The 26748-nt window shown below is 38.1% G+C and overlaps 1 protein-coding gene across 1 annotated transcript in view; it reads left to right on the forward strand.

The window, feature by feature from the left end:
- Positions 1 to 245: 245 nt before the first annotated feature.
- Positions 246 to 26748, forward strand: part of LOC145981042 (sortilin-related receptor-like) — a 75601-nt gene continuing 49098 nt past the window's right edge. Inside the window, exons 1-4 of the mRNA XM_083114138.1 lie at positions 246 to 377; positions 3343 to 3547; positions 5999 to 6211; positions 22671 to 22816. Coding sequence (XP_082970264.1) covers positions 3361 to 3547; positions 5999 to 6211; positions 22671 to 22816 — 546 coding nt within the window. The 5' untranslated portion in view covers positions 246 to 377; positions 3343 to 3360. The remainder of the gene's footprint in view (positions 378 to 3342; positions 3548 to 5998; positions 6212 to 22670; positions 22817 to 26748) is intronic.

Consider the following 26748-nt stretch of genomic DNA (forward strand, 5'->3'; position numbering starts at 1 on the left):
TACTCACCACATGATGATGTAAAAAATAACTGAAATTATAATTTTTAGGATATTAAGACTCCACAAGAGTGTCACATGACATTTTTTGCTGCCTCTGTGAGACATTGATTCTTGAAAAATATCACCTGCTATCAGTGATTTAATTCCAGCCGATATTTTCTGATTGGTATTAGATCAGCCCTAATCGAAACCTTCCTAGAATCTGCATTTAAAATTCATGTGTTTTTTTTATGTTACAGTGTGACAACAAGAAATGCATCTTCAGTTCCTGGTTGTGTGATGGAGATGAGGATTGCACGGATGGTTCAGATGAAAAGAATTGCAGTTCAACCCATGCAACCACCACACAGGCCCCACCACCTGGGTATAAGCCAACTGTAAGTGCAATTAACCTCATTTAGATTTTTTATTACATCTAAGTTTTACTGGCTTGGTGGTCAGCTTTCAATCTTGCAACCTAATGTTCCTAGATTCGAGACTCAACCTGAGCATGGGTGCTCTTTATGAGTATCCTTTTAACTTCATATAATCACACTCAGTCTCATTATCATGATAAACCGTAAGTGGTAGAAAATACATATTTGATAAGTTCCAAGGATTCTTCTGCTGCTACTGATAACGATCTTGTTGAACAGCGCTTCTGGCAAGTATTTTGTTCATTCTATATAAGTATTGTAAATATTACACAATAAAAGAGTGTAATATTGATGTTTTTAATACATAGTCACCAACATTTTTAGAAAAACACATATTTTTCATTTTAAAGGAAGTTCCTTATTTACATCGCATAGTCCACGGATGTTGTTACTCTGTGTTAAAATCAAACAAATATTAGATTAAAAATACCCAGTATGTAATATAAATATCAGCTACAACAAAATAATTACTCAGGGTAGGTATTGCTGTGCAATATTGGTGCCTTTGAATATGTTGTTGAAACTGAAATAATTTGTTCATTTATAATTGGGAAAAGAGACACGGTAGTATATAAATATGGAGAAACTAGTACTCACTTTATCCATGAAACTGTTTTTTCTTCTTGGTTCTATTAGAATTGGTACAATAGAATTGTGAGAAATGCAGTGAAATCTAGTTTTATACTAAGTGAAAAAGACCACAAATCACAAATTCCTTCTCACCCTTCACCTGCCATTGCCTATGGCATTCCCAAGACTCATAGACCTGGAATGGGCATTCCGCTTTCATCTCCCTTAGCCAACATTGTGATGCACCTGGCTGAAAAAGAGATACTTTACACTCCAGAACTGCAATACATCCGATATGGAAGGTTGAGGACGACATAATAGTCATATATAAAAAGGCAGAAGAACTCAACCTTCTAGTGAACAAGCTAAATAGCATCCATCCCAGACTCAGCTTCACCGTAGAACAAGAGGAACATGGTAACATCAACTTCCTGGACATCACAATCAGCCGTGCACTTAACAAATTCATAATCACTGTCTACAGAAAACCAAATGCAGGCAACCAGTACATACATGCTCTCTCTCTAGCCACCCCCCCCCCAAACAAAAAACTATCATGTGGCTGAACATTTATTGAACAGCCTTCTCCTACTGTTGCAGAGAAGAAAATCTACGAGAAGAGATAGCCACCCGCCATTTACTGAAATAGCCCTGAAACATGGCTACACAGAGGCACAACTTTCCACTTGGTGAAGTAAAGCAGAAATACAGGTCAGGCACCCTAACCAGCCACAAGCAACCTAGCCAGAATCAACCTCCAACAACCAATATAAATGGTTTTCCTTCCCCTACCATACCACCACATCCTACCGCATATCCAAAGCCCTTCTCCCATGTGGCATCAAAGTAGCGCACAAACCCAATGCCAAAATAGCTGATAAACTAAACAAACACAAACGGTACTTCCTCTCCCCCCTTGATAACCCAGGTGCATAAGATGCAGAGTGCGAGTGCAAGGCACATTACATTGGCAGATCCATCAGATCTGTCAATGAAAGAATCCAACAGCACGTAACAGATGCAAAAAAAGTCCAACCCACTACTGGTCTTGCCAAACATCAAATACCATAGCCATAAAATTCAAAAAGTACAAGTCAAACACACTGCCCACACACTTGTAGACACCAAAATCAAGGAAACACATGCCATAATGCACTACCTGCACGAGCTAAACATCGATAGCGGACAGGGACACCACACTTGGATTCCCCTACTACAACAGCTAACACCAGGAAATAGCAGACGACAGTTAACAACAGCGCACCTAGCGGCAGCCGGAGAGCTACAAACAAAAGACACACACCAAGCAACAGTACAGCAAGTTCCAATGAGGATGGTGACAGTGGCCACTGAAATTAATAGAACCAAGAAGAAAAAACAGTTTCGTGGGTACTAGTTTCTCCGTATTTATGAAATAATTTGATGTGAATATTAAGCGATTAAATGGCACACTCTAGGGGAACCAGAAGGCCTTGTCACCGACCTCCATAATGGAGTGGTTATCACAGCATGCTACGATGCCAGGGAACCTGGGTTTCAATCTTCGCCTGGTTTTTTTTTGTGAGTGTCTCTTCAATTTGATCACTCATTCTTATCATCGCACTTAGCCAAAAGTGGCAGAAAAGTAAAGTAAAATAAACCAAATCAATCAATCAGAAGACCTTGTCAATGGCAGTGTATGTTTAGTCATCTTAAGAAGAAAATGGTGTTGTGGCTCAAGCAATTTTATTTGAATTATCGTAACTCTCTGAATCAGATTCTCAACATTTTATGTGTACATTACGTTGCTAGTACAGTGCTTGCCAACCAGAGCATCATAAAAGATAAGAGCATATAGATGTTCAACATTTCTACATTCGTGAATAATTTCTGAATTATGACATTGAACATGAGTACATCAGCGAAAAGGACCAGTTAGCTGAAAAAAATCACTTCAACATGTCCAATTTTATTTGTGGCCACTGCTCTTTATCATACACTGTTTTGAAGGAGGTGTTTAGAAGAAAACACTGCCTCTTATGGATATGAGTGATGCTACCATCTGGAGGGTAACAATACAGTCTCATATAGTTGGTGGTTTTTTGTTATGTATGGGTGTTTGTCTTTAGAATAGAGCATGGAAGTAAACAACTTTAGATGTGGAACAGTACTGCTCTTGTGTATGATGTCAGTCTTTTAGCTTCTGAAAATATGGACTCCCTAATTTTAGTTAACAGTTTTTAATACATCAGCAACCAATACCTCAACTTTTCAAACTAGGCTTTATCTAGATCATTGGTCACATGTAGTAATGACGATATTGACAGGCAGCATTATTTACGTCATTTAATTTTGGTATGCATTCCTTTCTTTCTAGAATACCTGCAACGAGTGGATGTTCATGTGCAGCAACAAGAAATGTATCCCATACTGGTGGAAATGTGACACAGTTGATGATTGTGAAGATGGTAGCGATGAAATAGGATGTGGTGATTTGCCTGTAACACCCTCAACAGCACCCCACTCGACAACTGCAGCCCCTCGGGAGACATGTCCAGAAGATCAGTTCCGGTGTTACACAGGTAGGAATAGAATTGAAAATTCGTAAGTGCAATAAACTTCTGTGTAATAATATACCATTATACCGGGTGTTTGATAAATATTTGAGGGGTTACAATAATTTATTGCAAGTAAAGTATTAAACTTATGTTAATGAAACCAGTTCAGAATGAACCAGGAACTCAAGCATTTTTTTGCACACCTACAAATGTTCAATGTGTGCACTACGGTGACACGGCACACATCGACACGATAATCTACTTCGTGCCACACTCGCATCAACTTGGGCCTGTCGATAGTGTCTATCGCTGCGATGATACGCTCCCTTAGGGCTTCGATATGACACAGCATCGGTGAGACAAATACCCTGTCTTTGATGAAACGCCACAAAAAGAAGTCACGCGGTGTAAGGTTTGGTGATCTAGGGGACCAAAACATTGCACAAAACACTGTGAGTGATGTGGGTGATTTAAGTGTCATCTAGCGGCAGGAATGTGAACTCAGATTAACAAAGCATACACGCACAGACTGTGTGCATTCCTCGATAGTTCTGGAGTGGTTTCATTGCAATAAATTTTGTAGCCCCTCAGTTATTTATGAAACACCTGGTTCTTATTTGTGAAACCTTCTGAAATTTATTAGTTTGATAATTAAACATGAAGTCCGCATATTTTTTTCATTACATTCTTGAATATATAGAAACATATCAAATGTACAAACCAAAGAGTGGAATTTACCATTTAGACAGGGCACAAAGTATAGATTCGTTAGAAATAGTTTTCAGATATATGGACCACATGAATTTTGTTACAAAAAATACAATAAATATTTGTTTTTAATCTTGTAGCGACATTTCATTCTACCTCCACATGTATGAGGGATATTTGGGAAAAAAGTTTCCCTAGTCTACCATGTGCAGAGAGTTTTATACATTCAGACACTTTTTGTACAACTTAACAAGTTTCAAGAAACCCTGTTCGTAAAACTGCTTGTCCTGTTTACGGATGAAGTTGCATACAACATCTTCCACTTCTGCTGTTGTGCTGAAACTCTTTCCTCCTAGAGCCCCCAACTGATTGTGACAAGAAGGTTGAATGTTGCTGCCGCCGTGTAGGGTGTCACATTGTCATCCAAGAGCAGAATGCCTGATGTCATAAGGCCAGGTCTCTTTCTTCGAATGGCGGTCTTCAGTCATGTGACCATCTTATACTACCTTTCAGCATTTTCATCCCTCTTGCATAGTCCACCACCCATTTGTCCTCTTCTGTTTACCTCTTCATCTACTCTTCCACTTCTCTCAATTATGCTTCCTAAATATTTGGAACTTTCCACTACTCTCAACTTTTCCATTTTCACCTTTATTCTTGGTTCATTTCTGGCTCTGGAATACATTTTTTAAAAAAGATAAGTAATTTATAAATTTTCATCTTGATTACTTCAAGTGTCCTTCCTGGCATTTTACATCCAAAAACAGGTCTTAACACAGACCACAAGATGAGATAGAGCCTTGGCCACTGATAAATAATACTCTCATTCACTCTGTTTATGTCGCACCTTTCACTATAACCACATATCTTGACGGATGCATTCCCCAAACACATGCTGCACAAAACACATGCAGATGACAGCATAGAAATGATTTTTAGTGCAACGCTAATATTGTGTTTGAATGTGAAAGAAAGGTTAATAACACTGGTCGACATTTTGAGAAAAAAGTTCCGATGTTTTCAAATCAATGGGTGTTTCTGGAAGTATTTTGAATGCTGATCACAGAATAACATCCATTTGTTCCCATCACGTCAGAATTTTTTACAATTTTACAATAAAATTCTCTTATAAAGTACTCACTTTATCCGCGAAACTGTTTTTCTTCTTCATTCTATTAATTTGAGTGGCAACTGCCACCACCCTCGTTGGAACTTGGTGTACCAATATTTCTCTTTTGTTGCGTTATGTAATAAATGTATTGTAATGGCAAATACCATAATTTGATTGTGAAAAATTCTGAAGTGATGGGAGAAAATGGATTTCATTTCTGGAAACAGCATGCTGAAATTATTCAGACACAATAGTCACCTGCAAGACATCGAAACCCATGTCGACCAGTGTAATATTTATCAAACATTATTCTTGTAGTTTGCATGAAGAACTATACTTTGTACTTACAGAAATACATAAATATACGCAAAATATGCTCCTATAGTGTGAATCTTGAACATCTAATTAGAAATCAAGGTGCTGCTTCAAAAAGAGAAATAATCTAGATTTGCATGCTATCAATAAATTGGAAAGTGGTACCGAACCAGTACTGGTAATATTTCCATGTTGTTTTTTGTTCTTACATGGTGTAAATTCAATTTTCTAAATAAATTACTATAACTACTGTTAATAAAACAGAAAATGCTTTTTTTTTCGGCACAATTAGCTATTACCAGCTGTCATAAATCTTAAATACCTCTTTTGTTTTTATATAGGAGTTTGCATCTTGGGTTCATGGGTGTGTGATGGTGTAAAGGACTGTGACGCCGGTGAAGATGAAGAAAATTGTAAGGAGTCTGTATGGTGTAACGCCGACCAATTCATGTGTCGAGAGGATGGCATTTGCATCAAATGGAACCAAGTATGTGATGGCATTAAACAGTGCCCAGATGGTTCGGATGAAGTTTCATGCAGCGTTGTCACAACAAGTAAGTAGATATGTGATGATTAACTATTAAATTTTGCTTCAGTGAAAAAGTTTATAAGCATATGGATGGCGATTGAATTTAAGAAATGTTTAGGATGCAGCTGTACAGTAAACAAATCCCTGTTCGGGATACTGCTATTTATGAAGATAAGGGGGGGTTCAAACCAGGTTTGAATCAAGTTTATAGCAGGCATGGATGTTGGTTAATTAATAGAACAGAAAAAAAAACCTGAAAGATAAATGTACCGAGATACACCAACATGGGTGAGGCAATGTTTTTGAACTCTATGACATATTTCCTACAGATCTTAGAGCAAAGTCAGGGTTCAAAATTTTCCAATTTTTCTGCTGTCACCAATGCGTCAAGGGATGTAGACTTGCTGGCATGACTGGTAATTATGATGTCTGCTCTGGTCCTCTAATGTGCCTAGATGCTGTTTTGTTTACGTCTGGGGCAGCTGCATTCCCTCTTGAGAACAGGGAATCATTGTTCTTTGTGTCCACATGGACATGTTCTGGCAGAAAGTGTTGGGACATTTAAACATTAAATTTCTGGAACGCTGTGATTAGTGATCCTCCCCTGCTCACCATCTGTATATCCAATCTTCTACCATCTGCCGAGTATGAATTTATGGTGACAAGAGCCGAATGTAGACTGGATGAATATCAGAGTTCATTGCGGGACCCCACTGTTTTCCATGTCAGAGAGTGGATTCATTAATTAATCGTATGCCTGGCTTCGTGGGAAAGAGACACGGCTGTGTCATTTTTCGGAGAGCAAAAAAAAATCTTGGGGAAGTTTGAAGCAAGACCTAGATGGTAATGGTAAATCGGTCATAAGTTTGACAATAGATTTTATTCTTCATTGTTTGGCACAGTGAACACACATAAAGTATTGTGTAGGTGAAGTTGTAGTTGCAGATTTTAGTGATTGATTAATTTCAAAGGAACACATCTTCATTAACACAGGTTATATGCATCTAGGATGGAGATGCAAGGAGCTGTAACCTATGTTAATGAAGACAGTTGTTCTTTGATAATAAATGGACCATCATTAACTCCTTAAGTGTGGAATTTGTTGAACAAGTTGCTACTGGAAAATGTAGGTTTTTCTTCTTCTTCTTTATTTTCATCTTCTTCTATTTTGTAGCAAGAGAGGAAAAAGATGAAAAAGAAGAAGATGAAAAGAAAGAAGAAGGGAAAAATTAGTTTCGTCTTGTTCACACGTCCATTGGTGCTCAATAGCAACGAGTTTTGGTCTACTTGGAATGGACATTTTAAACTTACATAGAGATCCAACACTGGTTATATGCATCTACGATGGAAATTGTGTTGAAAACCAGCTTCATAGCTCAGTGGTAGATCATTTGAATAAAATATTAAGAACCCAGGTTTAGCTGCAATTTTCACTTAAGAACCCGTATCAGCGTCACTCGAAAAAAGCATCGGACAGATGTCAAATTTTCTTCCTAGTCTTACCAATATTGATTCCATTTCCCCCTTCGAATGCAAATCCATTGCATGGTAGACCGTTTGAGACTTTACTGGTGGGAGGGTTGCTTTGTCGAAAGAAACAGAAGACAAGGTTCCCTGTCCGCTACCCCCCCCCCCCCCTACCCGCCTGGAAGGTCAGGCTCTGACCATAAAAGATCTTTCTTTTGAGCCCGCACGTTTATAACTCTGAGCCGAGAGGGTTTCTGTGACAGGACAACACTTTTTCCGAGTGTCTGAAAGAAGAAAAACACACTTTTACGAACATCGCAATACAACTTACATGTAATAGAGCCAAGGACTATTTAGGGGATTCGGGGTGTCCAGGGAGTCCGAATCTTCCGCGAGAGACTTACGAAGTACTAAAATTAAATTATGTAAATATGCTTGTTTTGTTTAGCATCTGTCGTATAATCGAGAGAGGTGTATTTCCGTCAAACTTATTGTAAGGGAAGGATTACATTGGGGTCATACAACTTTGGATGACTGTATCAAAGAAGATTTATACACACCACTAAGTAATATGCTTAAATATTAAATTAAGAGCTTTACTTTTCGTCAAATGGATCTAACATCCTTTTTTGTTATTCAATAAATATTCAATTCCTTATCTGTTTCACAATTACCTTGCCAGGTCAGTTGTTTTTATACAAATTGAAGCGATCTTAACTATTCATGAGCTAGATAATGAATACGTGCTGTTATATTCCTATTCTTATGCCATCTTTTCCCATTCATGTGATAACAATATTAATTAATATTTTAATATTATTAATTTAATATTACTGTTACTTTAACTTGTTTTTTTTTTTATTATTAGAAGAAGGTACCAACATCATAGGGGTTCGCAGACCCTCTTATAAGGGGGGGGGGGGGCAAAAACCTTGAAAATTAAGTCAGATCGGCAAAGAAAAACCTCATTTTATCTCACTGTTTTAGTTTTTTGCATTGATGTGATATATATATGTGTGTGTGTTCGCGCGCGCGAGTGTGTATATTATATATATATATATATATATATACCTAGGTATTAACATATTATTTAAATACATTACGTAATCTATTCATCCGCCCCTTAACAAACCAACAGCAAAAATTATATAGATTGTCTCTGAAATGTGAGTGCTCGTTTTCCTCCAAACCAAACTGTTATAGCAGCAACTGTCTGAATTACTTATTCGTTCTTACTTTCTTTCTGGTAATTTACAATGTATTGGAGAAAAGAGACTACGAGCGAAGCGAGCAAGAAAATTTTTCCATCCAAATTTTTGAAAGTTGAAAACAGTATTGATTTAATAGGACGCAAAAAAATTCATGGGACGGCATGGCATTCTCTTTTACAATTTTTCTCAAGAGTCATTCCATGCCAAATCAACACAGATATGTGCAATTTTTAACCTGACCATTTCCGATTTTCATGAAATTTGGGGAGTTGAAACTATGCATGGAACTTAGTAACTATGAAAATTTTTAGTCTCGTGTGTCTTGTAATTGTTAAATTATTCAAGGTCAAAGTTTGCAGAAATTGCCTTTTTTGAGCCCGCTTAGCTATACTAAATGTGCTGTAACTCCGCCACTATTTTGCCTAGGAAGCTCAAATAAAGCTTATTGTACAGGGAATTGAACATGCTTTCCAGTGATATATAACAAACCTACCTTTGGATAAAAATATAATTTTGTCACGTGACCTTGACTTTGATTTTGAATATCTCAAAACATGTCATCATCAAAAATCGTGAAAAAAATATATTTGGTCCCTCATACCATACTCTAAAACATATAAAAAAATCATTCTGGGACTGCAATGGGATCAGAAGATACAAAATAATATGTGTAACTATATGACTGATAAAAGCCCCATTACATGAACTATGAAGAGTCAAATGTCCCTTAACACTCCCTACAAAATGTGAAGGAGTTATCCTGGGTATAATTGGTCATAAAAGAAATAGGTTAGGCACAGGGAGATTTCTAGCCGTGTGTGTCAAGCGCAGGTCCGGCATATTGTTGACCGCCATATTGAATTCAACGCAAACATTTCAAAGGAAAGGGGGTGATGTGATATATCAAATGACGCTAGAATTTCACGAGAAATGAAGTGACGAAGGTTTATCCAACATATATTTAACCAGCAAAAATTTATTACTGCATGCTTGTAACCATTTTCTCCTTTTCGAGGTGTTAAAAACAAAGCATTGGAATGCTCCTAACGTGTTCGGAACTCATCGAGATCACGCTGACATCTTGGGAGGGAAAGAAGTATACGCACCATTGCATATGATTTTAATCAGCTACATTCACCAAATAGTTGAATAGTGAAGAATATTGGGAAAAGTATCTCAAACAATTACGTGACACTTCCTTTGGAATGAAAAATTCTTCAGTGACGAGGCAAATTTTTATGTTCACGGTGAAGTTAATAAAAATAATTTGCAATACCTGTGATTTGCTCAGTCGAATGGTTGTTGCTGGTAAGCTAATTATGTGGTATAATGTATGGCGAACGGAAATGGTTGGTCCATATTCAACAACGGAACCTTAAATGGTGAGGGCTTCTTGGATTTGTTAAGTGAACAGGTTTTTTCACCCTTGCTTACGGGATATGGCACTTTTCCAGAGTTTTGAAACAGGACAGTGTGTGACCACACTATGTGGACATTTTCGCAATTTCTTCATGGTAATTTTCTAGGTAGATGGATGGGCACACGGGGATCTATTAAAAGGCCTGCACATTCCCCAGATCTAACATCTTAGGAGGACTTTTACCTTCAGAAACATTTGAAGAGAATGATGCATGCACTAAAAGTCCCTGATATTGACCATCTGAGAGAAGGCATAGTTGTTGCTTGCGATGTTGTTGCACATGCTACATTGCCAAATGTTCTATGCGAGTGTGAGAGACGTCAACGAGTGTGCTCACAGGAACATTGACAACATTATAATGTATAATGTGCATATATCGTAAGTGAAAGATATGTGTATAACTTTTTGCTGGCGTAAGATACTTTGGAAAATCCTTCGTCACTTCATTTCTCGTGAAATTCTAGCCTCATTTGATATATCACATCACCCCCTTTCCTTTGAAATTTTTGAGTTGAATTTAATATGGCGGTCAACAATGTGCCGGACCTGCGCTTGAGACACACGGCTAGGGATCTCCCTATGCCTAACCTATTTCTTTTATGACCAATTATACCCAGGATAACTCCTTCACATTTTGTAGGGGGTGTTAAGGGACATTTGACTCTTCATAGTTCATGTAATGGGGCTTTTATCAGTTACATAGTTACACATATTATTTTGTATCTTCTGATCCCATTGCAGTCCCAGAATGATTTTTTGATATGTTTTATAGTATGGAATGAGGGACCAAATATATTTTTTTTCACGATTTTTGGTGATGACATGTTTTGAGATATTCAGGATCAAAGATCAAGGTCACGTGACAAAATTATATTTTTATCCAAAGGTAGGCTTGTTATATATCACTGGAAAGCATGTTCAATTCCCTGTACAATAAGGTTTATTTGAGCCTCCTAGGTAAAATAGGGGCGGAGTTACAGCAGATTTAGTATAGCTAAGCGGGCTCAAAAAGGGCAATTTATGCTAACTTTGACCTTGAATAATTTAACAATTACAAGACGCACGAAACTAAAAATTTTCATAGTTACTAAGTTTGATGCATAGTTTCAACTCTCCAAATTTCATGAAAATCGGAGATGGTCAGGTCAAAGGCTGTGTTGATTTCGCATGGAATGACTCTCAATCAGATTGTTCGGCGCCCAGGGCCAACTCCCGCTACTTCCTAGCTACGGCTCGGAAGTTGACAAGACTGCAAGAAAAGCAGGTACCCCGAGCGAAGCGAGAAAGAAAATTTTACGAAATGTATTTTTAATGTATAAAATTTAAAGTCGAGGGGACAATTGTCCCTCTGTAACCCCCTGCAAGTGATCCTGACCGTCTGGAAGAAATAATGCAAGATGGACGTGAAAACTAATTCCGTCTTGAGCATCCTTTTGTCCTGCAACTAGTAGATTCTGCTAGTCTTGCTTTCTTTTACTTCAATGATTTCCGTCCAAGGTTGGAAAAAGGCAATAGGCAATGCCCCCCTGTCCCCTTGTGGTTGCGCCATTTCCTTTTAGAGTATAATATTGTATAATAACAGCGACAATATTGCTCTCCACTAAATTTCTAGGTGAAAGTATAATAATATAGGGGCAAGGATGACCACACCTCGAAAACTAAGGTCAACCTAAAAGTATATATTTCACAAGTATAATTAGTTTTCAGTCATAGTAATTTACATTAATTATTATGTAATGGGGACGCAGGAATGCGATAATTTCAAATTCAAGTGGTGTTTTTTGAGGGGACAGCACTAGTATCAGGGTAATATGCCCCATGAAAAAAATACCTTTCTTGTCCCTTTGTGGAAAAATCTGCGAACGTCTGTGATTAGGGGGCAATCCCCGCCCCTGCGGACGCCTCTGACCAACATATATGGAATAGTTTATAACATCGAGTAGCAGGATATCTCTCCTGTATGGTGCTGTAAACTAGGGAAATAATGACGATGTTTTGTAGTAGTGCATAGCTATTCACCCTGTTGCGACACATGTGCAGAACAGGCGGAAGACATTCTTTTGTGTTTTCTGCAGTTGGTGGATTATCCTAACTGAGATGATTTTGATGTTTTTTCTTTTATTAACGTAATAAAAACGTGTCTAACAACCTAAGGCGTCATGCTTTGTGCTCCGCCTGAGGATGAATTGTATGATGAAACTGATGAACGGACACTCACAAAGAGCATCCATGCCTGGATTCGAACTCCCGGATGTGCTAACCACTTCATCACGGAGGCCAGTGCTAATGCACATGAATATCAATCCAAGTTAGCCACTTGGAATCATTGGGAAAGTCGTGTAGTTAGTAAAATGTGTACTTTTAGCATTTTGGATACAATTAAAACTATTTACAGCCAATGCATATTACTCATATTGAACCGGAACGACGAATTTGTGAATTTACTACAGGACTTTTCAAACATCCGCAGATAAGGCTAATACAGTTTCTTGTTCATATCTATCATAGTTATCCTGAAATACACGTATGTCAGTTTTCACGCAGCTTACTAGTTTCCAGATATGCTTGATTCTGTTAACTGTACATTCCTCTTATTCATAGTTGCGAACTATCTCTCCGGATCCGAGCATGCATGTGAAAAAGAACTGAATCACTCTGCCACGGGGTGCAGCTTTTCTGATTGTAGTTTCTCATTCGAGTATTTGCAATGAACATAATTGTCAGCGATGTTTTCTCAATCCTTTCATCGTTACATCGTTCTTGAAAACATCCGAGAGGCAAAAATACGACATTAAGGAATTAAAAGACTAAAGAAACTAACTCACTCTTAAATGTTAATAATTAGAAAGATTATAAGCGAACCTTCCCGCCTTGGTTAGCGGTAATAATGATGCTTTGTAATCGACGGGTCACGAGTTCGATCCACGGTTAGGGACATTTAATTAAGTGGCTCGGATTCCACTATAGGCTGTAGGTTTTGTCCCGATTAGCCTTTGTGCAACTAAACATAGCAATTTAGTGCAAAAATCAGCAAGCTTCGGCAGTTTTATTCCTTGTAAGCCTAGGTCTTCATGTTAATAAATTATTATTTATGACGTTGGAAAATAATTTATGCCGAGTGGCCAATTTCTATTCCATGGAGAAGAATCAGATGTGAAACATATATAAAACTATTGGTAGTTATTTTCACTACTAATCAAATCTGCCCAGTGCGAGAGCAGCAACTGTATCCATTGATTTATGTCAATGATATTGATAGTCAATGCTCTTGTCTCATAGTGTAGGTAAATTTGCACTGAAAATATGTTTGTTCTCTCAGTGTTACCTTCACAATACAATTGGTAACATCCTCCAACTTATAAAAATTAATTTTTAACACTCGTTCCAAAAATAGTGACATGATTTACATAGGATAATAATTGTTATCATTTAACTTCGTAGGCATCGTATTATCATCGTTTGACCCTCCAACAATCAAACAGCAATCCCACAGCCTCTGAACACATCCACCTACCAGATAGGCAGCAGAGTATCTGTAAATTTTTTTTGGCAAGTTTGGAGACTTGTGATTTAACAATTACTTAGTACGTATTAAATAATCAATGTCCGTTGTTGATTCATGCAGATCTGCAGCTGCCACCTCCAACCACGATTTTACGTACAACACGTTGTAATAATCTTGCGATCTTATAAAAGCAGGAAATGTACTTGAACATAGCAATGGCCTTGCCCTAAGGGAAGTTTTATAATGGAAAATATTACGTAAGATAGCTTCTACTTCTTTAATTTTCGATCGAAAGGCATCTACCGTACTATAATAATCTGGGGGCTACAGGGAGCTTAGATATGTTGTTGGGGTTTCATCTCCCCTAACCTCCTTGTAGCTCCGTCCCTGGCTGTATGTATTTCGTCCAATGAGTACAAGCTAGCAAAACTGAATTTCAACAAGTTTGTAGATAATTCTGCAGCTGTTCATAAAAACAGACGTACGCGTATTTTATTAGTTTCATGCTGTGGTTCATTTTCCCATTTCAGCAAAAAAGTATTCACACTCTTTGCATACGGTGAGTAAATGGGGGGAAGGGAGAAGTTGCCCCTTAATAGCCTCACTTAGAAATTTAGTGCAGAAGAATCTAATAACAGTTCTTAAACAACATTATGCTTTTATAGAAATAAAAGTAAATACTATTTTCAAACCTACGAAAGTAACTACGTAAGGAAAGGGTAGTGTATTACTTCCTATGTAATTGGACTCTCCCACTAGCAAATTTCTTATTAACACCTCCACATATTTTATTCTTTAGTTGTATTATCTGTATGTGTCTGCAGAATAAATTGCCCATATATTGCACATGAATAAATTATGTGTAGTTCTTTTGAATTTGCGGTACTAAACCACGTTTATACGTACAATAGTCTTTGAACGGCAGAGATGGAAAATAAAGCGCCAGCAGAGAACAATGGTGCCACTGAAGTTGAAATTCATCTAATAAAGTGATTTTAGGTGCGTCGGGACACACACAACCCTGTTTTGTTCCCATCAATGTAATAAAAACAGTGAGATGGAATGAAGGCTTTATTTCGTCAGCTGAACTCTTATCAAGGCCCTTGCTCCCCATAATCGGAGGATCTGAGCACACCTAAAATTCCTTATACAGAAATAGTGTTATTTGTCGTATATCCAGAAAGTTGATGGATTTGCTTTATTTTACTTCGCTTTTTGTGCCACTTTTGGCCAATTTGCGAAGAAGAGAATAAGTGATGATATGATGAAATTGATGAATGGACACTCACAAACATCCGCGGCCAAGCCGGAATTCGAACCCGGGACCCCTGACATCGTAGCGCGATGTGCTAACCACTCCCCCACGGTGGCCGGCCCCAGAAAGTTGAAAGTGAATGAAATTTCTATGGTGTGTTTTGTATGGTCATTATCAATAGTAAGTCAAAGGTAAAAGGTAAAGTGTTCTCCTGTGCATAGCACCATGCCATGAAGGCGTATAGGGGGTGTGGGGGTAACGCCCCACACTTTCTTGATCCGGTCGTGAGTGGGGGTGATGTGATCAGCATCACGCCCCTGACCGCCTTTACCTCCCAGGGTTTCCCCCACGTACCCATGTTATTCGACGCTGGGTAGGCGGCGGGGCCGCTTCCACCGTTAGAAAAGTTCCCGGATTTGAACCGGCCGGGGATCGAACCCGGGACCTTGAGCATGGTAGTCAGACGCATTACCGACTGAGCCACCGCGGCCACTATCAATAGTAAGTCTGTCATATTATTCAACTAAATAATGTCTTTGGAAAAGAAAAAACAACATATAATTAATGTATTTTATTTTAATTAAGACCTATGCCTAAAAGTATTTTTGTATATGATGACACAGAACTATCTTATGTTGTGACTTCTTTGGGTCTGACTGTAATAGATATATATATATATATATATATATATATATATATATATATATATATATATACACACACACACATATACAGGGTGTCGCAAAACTCTTTCAACAACGTTTGGGTGCTGGTAGATATCATAAAAACAAGTAACTTTTCCCTATAAAGTTTACCTCGAAAGCGCTTAGTTTCTGCGCTGTAAGTGCTTAAAATCTATCCTGTACGTATGCAACCCAACACAGCAAACGCTTGCTCTGAAATAACTACCAGGGACGCGTGGCAGGATTGCCACTAGCGTTCCTCGTTAAGAGAGACGACTTGAAAACAACAACCTGGGAGTCTTGCCTGAGCAAAATCCAAAACATTAATGATACTTGCGATGTTGTAAGAAGCATTGACAGTATTTATAAACTGACAAAGACAAATAATGGGCAGACTGAAATTCAAGATTACTCATTCTAAAATATCTCCATAATTGATTGATTGATTTGGTTTATTTTAATTCGCTTTTCTGCCACCTTTGGCTAATCGCGAAGATGAGGATGATATGATGAAATAACAAATGACACCAATATCTAGGCCAGGATTTAAACCCGAGATACCTGGCGCCGTAGCGAGCTGAGCTACATCACCACGGAGTGTTTCGTGTATCATGCGATATCAACAATTGCAAGGGAGACGTGAGATATGGGAAATCCACGAACGAACTAATGTAAACATGATGTGTTTGCTGCCTCGTTTCGAACACGCAGAGCCGCCCCCCGTGCCGGAGTGGTTTGCACATTGCGCTACGACGCCAAGGGTTCCGGGTTCGAATCCTGGCCTGGGCATGGATGTTTGTGAGTGTCCATTCATCAATTTCATCATATCATCACTCATCCCCATCTTTGCAAATTAGCCAAAAGTGGCACAAAAAGCGAAGTAAAATAAAGCAAATCAATCAATGAATGAATGAATCAATCATTAAATTAGAAGAGCATTGCAATTATTTCATTTTGAGATGAACACGATTAGCAATAACGCTAGCACAGATAGGAATAATTTTCTAATAAATAAATTGTAATAACATTACAGTCTGCGTGTTCGAGACGAGGCAGAAAACACATCATGTTTACATTTGTTCGTTCGTGGATTTCCCTATTTCACGTGTCCCTTGCAATTCTTGATATCGCATGATACACGAAACACTCCGTGGTGATGTGGTTAGCAAAGCTCGCTACGGTGTCAGGTATCTTGGGTTTAAATCCTGGCCTAGACATTGGTGTCATTTGTTATTTCATCATATCTTCCTCATCTTCACGATTAGCCAAAGGTGGCAGAAAAGCGAATTAAAATAAACCAAATCAATCAATCAATTATGGAGATATTTTAGAATGAGTAATCTTGAATTTCAGTCTGCCCATTATTTGTCTTTGTCAGTTTATAAATACTGTCAATGCTTCTTACAACATCGCAAGTATCATTAATGTTTTGGATTTTGCTCAGGCAAGACTCCCAGGTTGTTGTTTTCAAGTCATCTCTCTTAACGAGGAATGCTAGTGGCAACCCTGCCACGCGTCCCTGGTAGTTATTTCAGAGCAAGCGTTTGCTGTGTTGGGTTGCATACGTACAGGATAGATTTTAAGCGCTTATAGCGCAGAAACTAAGCGCTTTCGAGGTAAACTTTATAGGGAAAAGTTACTTGTTTTTATGATATCTACCAGCACCCAAGCGTTGTTGAAAGAGTTTTGCGACACCCTGTATATATATATATATATATATATATATATATATATATATATATATATATATATATATATATATATATATATATATATATATATATATATATATATATATATATATATATATATATACACATACATATAATTGGTGATAAAATAACGCAGTAAAGTATTAAGTAAATATATTTTATACTTACAAATCATGAAAGGAGCCAAATTCGAAATTAAGTTGAACGGACGTTCAAAATGTTTAAAAATAGCACTATTTCCATAACAGATCATCAAGTATTTTTTACCATTGACCCTCAGAAATATCTCAAACTGACAATGAACGTTCATTGAACTTATTTATGATCGACAGCTAAAAAGTCATTCATTTGCGTGGCTGGTTGATAATCCACCACCAGATAGAATTTACACAATATTTACCTAAAAACTTTGAGTAAAGTCACCTTCCCCCTAAAAAAAATCCCTTGGTAATGGACTTTCGTGTTCTCACAAAAAAAAAAGTTTAGAATTTGGCACAATTTTTCTTTTGCAGGCAAACCTTTTGTAAAGGTGTACTTGAGTCTGTGCAACCAGCCCTTCCCATTTGTGAACAAAATACTGGGGAAATCCCCCGTTCTTCACTGTTGTCATTGCACTACAACCCCATCGTGATTTAGTATTAGGATATAGCGTAGTGAAGAACTGTTTACAAGCATCGCCCAAACCATTGATTCTCCCCCAAAACCTTTCCCTGCATTCTTTTTTCTTTTCCTAGCTCTCAGCATGCGGTTTTCTTGGAAGGCCGGCCGATTGTGAAAGAAAAAAGGGCCGTGGAGGATTGTGGAGGGGAGGGGGGGGGGTTGAGCGCGAGCGGTACAGAGGGGGAAACAGCTAGCGCGACCAGCTTAGAAAAGTCGAAGTTAAAATTTACATACATTGCTCTGTACGTCGACAAACTACAGACATTCTAAAGAAAATTATGTAAGATCAGTTTCATTTCTTTTTCTGTAGAAGAACAGTTGAAGCTTTCTTGCGCTTTAGTATGTTGATTTAAGTTATTACATACAATTGGCGAGCAAGTGAATTTTACGAAATTGAGATCAGGAAAACTACGTAATAAATAATATATTTAAAAAAAGGCTGCGCGACATAACTAACTTCATATTTTATCTTTAACTCAGTAAAATTTAAATGCCACACACTTGACTGTTCGAGCACAGAAGGTCGACGCAAGAACCTATTTTTTAGGTATCGTCATCAGCGGTGATACGGGCTCCTTAAATGCAGTAGAAACTACATTATCATAAATGACGATTTAGATACTAATGTATCTAATGTCCATTTCAGGATTAGTGCAATCATTGTTGACATTGACTATTTGGAGTCATGAAGTTAGATTCTTCCAGTCGTGGCCAGTTAGAGCTGAGTTGATACTTAACCTTTAGTTTCCCAAGGTTCTCGATCGAGATACCCAAATGTAACTCTCACGGTGTCAAGCTCGTAGTTTTTATGTTATAACTTTTCTATTTTTGGCTAGAATTTCGATTTTTTTTTATATTGTTCGTAACACATGCATTTAACAGAAATGTTTCTTGCACCTTTTTTTTTTTCTTCATGAAAATGGAGGTGAAAAAGCGGGAAAAGGGACTTCTCTTTTGCATCTCTTTTCAAGGTCAAATTTTTGCCGACAAAGGAAGACTGGCTTTGTTGTTCTAAAGCAATGCTTTTCACTCCCTGTTAACTGCATTCGAAGGAAACTTGTTTATCAGTATCCGATGTCAAAATGAAAGTTTTCTGTGAGGGTGCAAGCAGGGGGTGGGGGGTAAGCATCTCGATCGAGATACCCAAATGTAACCCTCACGGTCCCAAGCATCTCAATCGAGACGCTGTGTCAAGGTCGTAGTTTTTACGTTATAACTTTTCTATTTTTGGCTAGATTTTCGATTTTTTTATATTGGTCCTAACACATGTATTTAACAGAAATGTTTCTTGCTCCTTTTTTTTTCTTCATGAAAATGGAGGTGAAAAGGCGGGAAAAGGGACTTCTCTTTTGCGTCTCTTTTCAAGGTCAAATTTTTGCCGACAAAGGAAGACTGGCTTTGTTGTTCTAAAGCAATGCTTTTCACTCCCGCCTGTTAACTGCATTCGAAGGAAACTTGTTTATCAGTATCCGATGTCAAAATGAAAGTTTTCCGTGAGGGTGCAAGCAGGGGGGGTGGGGTGGGGGTGGGGGGGGGGAAGACTGGTTCTTGAATCTGCGTTGTGAGAATGGAATTTCGAAGCGCGCTGAAGGAAAACTTTGTTTTTTTAGCACAAGTGTCCACAAGTTGCAACAGGGGTTATCCTGCATTGTCTAAAAATAGAATTTCAAGCAGCTGCAAGAATCTGCGCTCATTTTTCACTGTGTTCTAGCTTTTCGTCCGTGAATGTTGTGTGTAGGTGTCGTTTTGTGCCCAAGTGCGAAGACATTTTTTGCGTAAAGTGACAATTTTTTAAAATAATTTTTGGGGTTTTTCTCCCTTCCCCCTTTATATATATGCCAAATTTGCATAAATTTTGCATTTTGTGCATTTTTACATTTTTTTTAAGAAAAGTATTTTTGAGGGGATTTCCCCCCTTTCCCCCTCCATATGTATGCCAAATGTGCATAAATTATATATCATCTGAATCTGTGATTCATTCTGCGTACAACGGTATATCTTTCATATCTCTAGGGCATTTAGTTTCGACCATTCCTTTTGGGGGTACAACTCAAGTTACATTGGTCATATGATAATAATGCAAATATTTTTGTGTTCCTTACATGTCAGCGATAATTTCTATGTACATTTTAAACTTCTCATATCCTTTTTGTAGGGGGATGGGGGGGAGAAACCATTTTTAAAAAAAGTATTTTCAGGGGATTCCCCCCTTTCCCCCTCCATATATACGCCGAATGTGCATAAATTATATATCGTCTGAATCTGTGATTCATTCTGCGTACAATGGTATATCGTTCATATCTCCAGGGCAAATAGTCTCTGAGCTAAAGTAATTTCAAGGTACCGCTGCATTTTGAAGCTTGAATGGCATGCCGACCATTCCTTTTGGGGGTACAACTCAAGTTACATTGGTCATATGATAATAATGCAAATATTTTTGTGTTCCTTACATGTCAGCGATCATTTCCATGTGCATGTCGACACTGTCATGTACTTTTTTCTTGAGGGGAGGGTGGGAGAACCAAATTTTTTTTTCCGAAATTTTGGAATTTTGAGAGTTAGCCCCCTCCCCCCTGCCACATATACGCCAAATTTGCATAAATTTCATATAGTCTGAATCTCTGGTTCATTCCGCGTACAACGGTATATCACTCATCTCCCTAGGGCAATTATTCTCCAATCTACACTCATTTAATTGAAACTCCATTTTTCTCAAAATCGGCTCGGGACCGAGAGGCTTACCAGTGAAAATGGCCTTGGGACTCAAAAGGTTAAGTATTGGTATTAGAAAGTACCAATTGGAATTTTTTCTGGGTCATTGTGCCTCAAGGAGTCTGCAAAAACTGCTGGGTTGCACAGAAAATTTATAATTTTTATTAGGAATGGGACAGGCTAATTGGTACTCTAGTGGTATTGGTCGATATAGGCATGTCTATCGGTAAAATTACAGATTATTGTACCGATCTGATACACAGATGGTTTTCAAAATAATGGAAATACCTACGTTCACCAACACAGCATCTGTGTGGGCTGGCAACACTGATCAGTTGTGCACTGTGACCGGCATTTGTTATTGCGGTGAAGGATGGTAGTCAGTAGTATGATGAGCAGTATAGTATGTATTCGTGCATGCAATCAGCCAGACGTAGTTGAGGCAAAATTAGTGGACCTCTCTGCCTTTCAAGGAGGGCAGATTGTTGGAGCGTCGTTAGTTGTTGGCGCAAGTATACCAAAGACAGCTAGTGAGTTAGGTGTATCGAGAGCAACACAGTCCAAGGTGATGATGGGATACACAACCCATGGTAAGAGTCTTAGTGGACATACACCCATCCTCCGTGATGAGGACCACTGAACATTGATGAGGATTGTCTCAAAGAACCGTTGAGCTAATGCATCACAACTGATGTCAGAACTCAATCAGCATCTCAACTAACCTGTTTCTACACTCACGGTCCAACACAAGCTGCACAAACGGAACAATGTTGCCAGGTCATGCAGATGCCATGTTGCTGAACATAGGTGTTTCTATTATTTTGGTAACCATCTGTATATTTATAATTATCTTATAAATTAGTGCAAAATTCTGCCATTTTGTTATAATTTTTGTGGATAATCTTCATGCCCTACTTTCTGAAAAAGTAAAATTCTAAATATACTACTACTTTTGCATTTCAGTCACCTAGAAATATGCATTTATTAAGTAGGTCAATGAACCATTCTGGTTCTTCAAGTATCATTAGGGATTGTATATTGAATTGGTCGAATATTGGTTGATTGATTGATTTGGTGTTTTAAGTTCACTTTATGCACAGTACAGCTAATTGGGACTGGACCTACAATTTAAAGTGGGATCCGAACCACTTGTGCCTCCCCCGGGTATCGAACCTGGGACTCCTTGATTACAAGGCAACGACGCTACCACTGCGCCATCGGTGAGGCCCTCGAATATTGGTTATCAGTAAATTTTATATCGGTACTTTATCGGTATCGGCCAAAATTTCATATCTGCCCATCCCTAATTTTTATTATTTTTGCAACAACATTGTGGGGAGAAATGGATTTTGTGGTTAAATAAATAATTATATGATGTGAAATTATGCATACTGCAAAGTGTTATTTTTTGCAAACTATAAATTAGGGATGGGCCGATATGAAATTTTGGCTGATACCGATAAAGTACTGATATATAATTTATCGATACCAATAACCAATATTCTACTGATCCAATATAAAATTAGAAATGGTCCTTGAAGAACCTCCTTAATAAATGTGTCTTTCGAGGGGACTGCAGTGCTAATGAAATTGCATATTTAGACATTTACTGTTTTAGAAAGCAGGGTATGGAGATTATCCATAAACATTACAACAGAATGGAAGAATTTTGCACTAAATTATCAGATATTTATTGATATATCGGATCGGTAAAATAATCGGTAATTTTACCGATACACCGATATGCCTATAATGCCCGATACCGATAAAAGTACCGATTAATCCATCCCATCCCTACTATAAATTAAACTTGAACATATTGTTATCCTATACTTGAATAATTATTTAATTCTTCACAGCACCAACTACACTCCCCTGTGCACCAGGCTTCTTCTCTTGTGATGAAAGCATGTGCCTGCCAATCTCCAAGTACTGTGATGCCCATGAAGATTGTTACGATGGCACTGATGAAAAGAATTGCAATAAGACATCTCACGTGTATAAGGTAAGTGGGAAAACACCTGTGAAGGACCAAAAATAGAAATTCATTTTCTTTTTGTACTTTTAAGATAGCATTAGTAGACTGTGTGTACAAATTAGAAATGACAGGTTAATTAGTATTTTATTGTTATGAGCCAATGAAGGCATATCAGTTTACAAGTAAAATTAGTGAAATTGTGATAATTTTAACCAGTTGGATATTTCTAAAAATAGGCTGTTAATTTCTGTAAAAATTCTTCCATTTTTTAAATTTTTACTAGTAAAAGAGGTGTAATTCATATGCCCTTGTTTTGTAAAGTACATGTCCAAACCTGATCAGCAGAATATGAGTCATCATCCTCCTTTGCCGTTAGGCTGGAAACTCAATTTTTTTTGTTTTCGGCTGTCGGCTAATCGGGCCTGTCACAGCCTACACCTGAGTGGTGGGGCTGCCACCTGTGGGTTCTCAGGTACACCCTTGTTTTCTGTCAGGGTTCCAACCCCCTTAGCCTTTCTCGATCCCTCCAGACCCACAAGGTAGTGGGGGCAAACACTTTAATGGCGGTGTTTATTCACCATGTCACAAGGCTGTCGATGGGTATCTGTGGTATTTGCTGAGTATGTCCATGCCACTGGACACCCTCCACATCCTGATAGCCTTTCTGCCTCGGTCCGGTACTGCTTGTTTTCGTTTCCCCTTATTTGCAGCCCCCCCTCATATCTGAGTGAGGTTTCACTATCTGCCACCCGTCCAGTAGCTGAGGCTCGCACAGCAGAATATCAGTAAATGGGTAAATTTCATACAGTATCAGCAAAAAATTCACGTTGGTCCAGTACAAATACATTGGAACCTTGATTTTACATTTTTTAGCGGATCCAGGCAAAATAACTGAAAATTCACCACATTCAATCACTAATATATAAAAGATGATTCAAAAGATGTACCCTTATATAGCTCGACCACAAGGAAAAAAACCTTCCCTCAAAAGCGTCCGCGCATCGTCCCTGCCGTTATCGTGCTCGGTGCAGTGTTGCCAGGTCAGACTTAAAAAATCGGGAGATTGTTCCTTGGGAAACCAGAAGATCTAAAAGTAGCGGATGAACGACCTCTTGGGGGCGGCATAGGGGTGCGCACTGGGGGGGGGGGGGGGGGGGGCAAGGGGATGTCTGCAGATTTTTTCCAGCGAGGGGGAAACAATATATTTTTATCAGGCGGGTAAACGAGGCATATTAACCCGTAATAATGTTGCCCTCTCAGAAAACACTACTTGAGTTTGAAATTATCACGTTCCTACATCCCTATTATAATAATGGATGTAAATTACTGCGACTGAAATCAACTCATACGTCTGAAATAATAGGTACTTTTATGTCAACATTCATTTTCCAGAAGGGGAGGGGGTGCACTTCCTTCTGGACGTCCATGCCGCTATATAATTTTGTAGAAAATTAAGTATTTATGTATAGAATAGTATATTAAGGATAGAAAATTAAGTATTTTCAAGCAACTACGGGCGAGGGGGTGCATTATTTCCTTTGTAATTTAACTATGCCGCTTCGTACTCTAGCAAATTTCTTGTTATTAACACTCACATGCTTTATTCGTCAGTTATGCTGCCTCTATGTTGCTGCATTTAATATATAATAGACACACACACACACACATACATGTATAAAATAATTTGCCCACGCTACGAAGTCAGTGTTTCTACCTAGTAAGGCAAGGACGTTTCACTGTGTTTGTGTCACTCCTTCCATTTCATCATTTTTTCATTCATCCATATTGTCGTACTTACCCGTAGAGGCACAAAAGCGACGTAAAATAACTAAAATAGAAATAGATTTTCGGGTATAAAAATAGTAATGTTAATGTAGTAATAGTAATAAAATAATAATAATGTCCTAGCACAATGGAGTATCGTTTGGCATAATTTCACACTTCAAACAGCACTTTTCATGGCTGAGTGGAGTTCCACTCTACCTCTCCCCTCCATGTTCAAGTAAGATGAGCAGGAAATGTGTTTTTGAGCAAGCCGTTGGAGGTTCCATACCAATAGTTTATTAAGGAATTCTCCCGAGAAATCAATAGGTCTGGCAACACTAACGTGAGCCGGGCTGAAGTCTCCTTCTCCCTGTCTTTTTCCCCCACCCGCCAGCGCGATGGGGTCTGCGCAGGTTTCTTTCCTTGTGGTTCCACTATAGTAGTGAGTTTTTCAGTCACTCAGAGTTTCGATGACTATTCAAGCTTCATCAGGAAGCACATGAGAAACCATTCAGATAAAATCACATGATATTAAAGGTTAAATTTTCTGGCTAAAAAATAGAAGGATAAAAATTGGACACGTGTTAGCCTCATTCTGCACACACGAAATTACGTTAATACATTATGTCCACTCTTTGCCTTGCACTCACCCTTAATAGCATTTGAATTTACCTGAAGTATTTTTCATGTGCTTCCTGATGAAACTTGTATATTGGTCAAACACTGATTGACTGCAAAACTCACCATTATAAGGTATGCTTTCTTAATCTCCCTTTTTAAAAATCGAATTTAAAAACTGGCTGAACTAATATTGATAATGGCTTCAGCTGATACTAATTGCTGTCTGTTGTATTAATTACAATTTAATCAAGAACACCGGCAAGTACTCTTCCAAACTCGCAAGTTATTTTCTGAGGTCTAAAAACTCTTGGCAAGAGTCTAAATAATCTAGAAATATGTTAAATGCGTAATTTTTTATTAATTCGTAACGTTCCTCAATGGAACTGGGATCGAACCTGGGTGGCATACTCATTCATCACTCATCCTCAACAATGGCATTCTTGCTATTCATGGAGAGCTTAATGGTAACGTGCGAGAGGTGATAAATACACATGCAAATGGCAAAACACAACACTTGAATTTTATGCCCTCAAAGACTGGACCAGCATAATGATTAGGTATACCTGTCTCGTCTGCTTCATGAGAAGTTCTACGGTGAAGAGTTGTACTTGAGACTGTACAATGCGTAGAGAGTCTGACTTGTGACTCATACATTGTCTGACTGACAATCGTCGAACTCCTTGGCCTGGATGAGAATCGTGAAACGGACTCCCTGACAATCGTCCCACCGGCTCGTGCTGCCCAAAGCTCACTGACTGATCCTCCACCCCCTTTTGTTCCACTTATTTATTGCAATCGAATTTGCCTAGGCAATGCCGAGTCAGTAACCTGTAGCTTCTTCCTTGATTACATCTGTTTACATGTTTACCCCGTTGGTGACCCTGTTAGCCTAGGTAATGTCTGACAAGGCAGTCCTAGGTTTTGGAATTTTTCCATACTGATATTTTCCTATTATTTATGGATTGTTACGAATTTCACACCATCATTGTGTGGCAAAAATAGATCTGAATATTAAAATGGCAACTATTTTAATATTCTGATCAATGCAAACCTGTGGGTATTTTAAAGCAAAACTCTTGTGCATTCATATGTTGTAGTTGCAATAAAATGCTTATGTATTAATATAATATTAGTAATCCAAACATCTTTGTTCAAGCAAAGTGTTAATGGGTAGCAGTCATAAATTTAGTAGGGTTGTGAAATTAATCTGTACTCTATTGGTGTTGGTCGACATTAGCATATCGATTTATTGGAATTACCGATAATTTTACTGATCTGATATATCTATAAATATCTTATAATTTAGTGCAAAATTCTCCAATTTTGTTATGTAATTTTTGTGGGTAATCTCCGTGCCCTACTTTTTAAAAAAGTAAATGTCTAAATATGCATCTTCTTTTGCATTGTAGTCATCTGGTAACATTAATTTATTAAGGAGGCCAGTGAACCATTCAGATTCTTCAAGGGCCATTTGGAATTTTACATCGGATCGGTGAAATATCTGTAATCGATATTGGTAAATTTTATATTGGTACTTTATTGGTATTGGCCAAAATTTCATATTGACCCATTGC

Source organism: Lepisma saccharinum, chromosome 28 (assembly GCF_977018435.1).
Source record: "Lepisma saccharinum chromosome 28, izLepSacc3.1, whole genome shotgun sequence".
In the NCBI taxonomy this organism is placed as follows: domain Eukaryota; kingdom Metazoa; phylum Arthropoda; class Insecta; order Zygentoma; family Lepismatidae; genus Lepisma; species Lepisma saccharinum.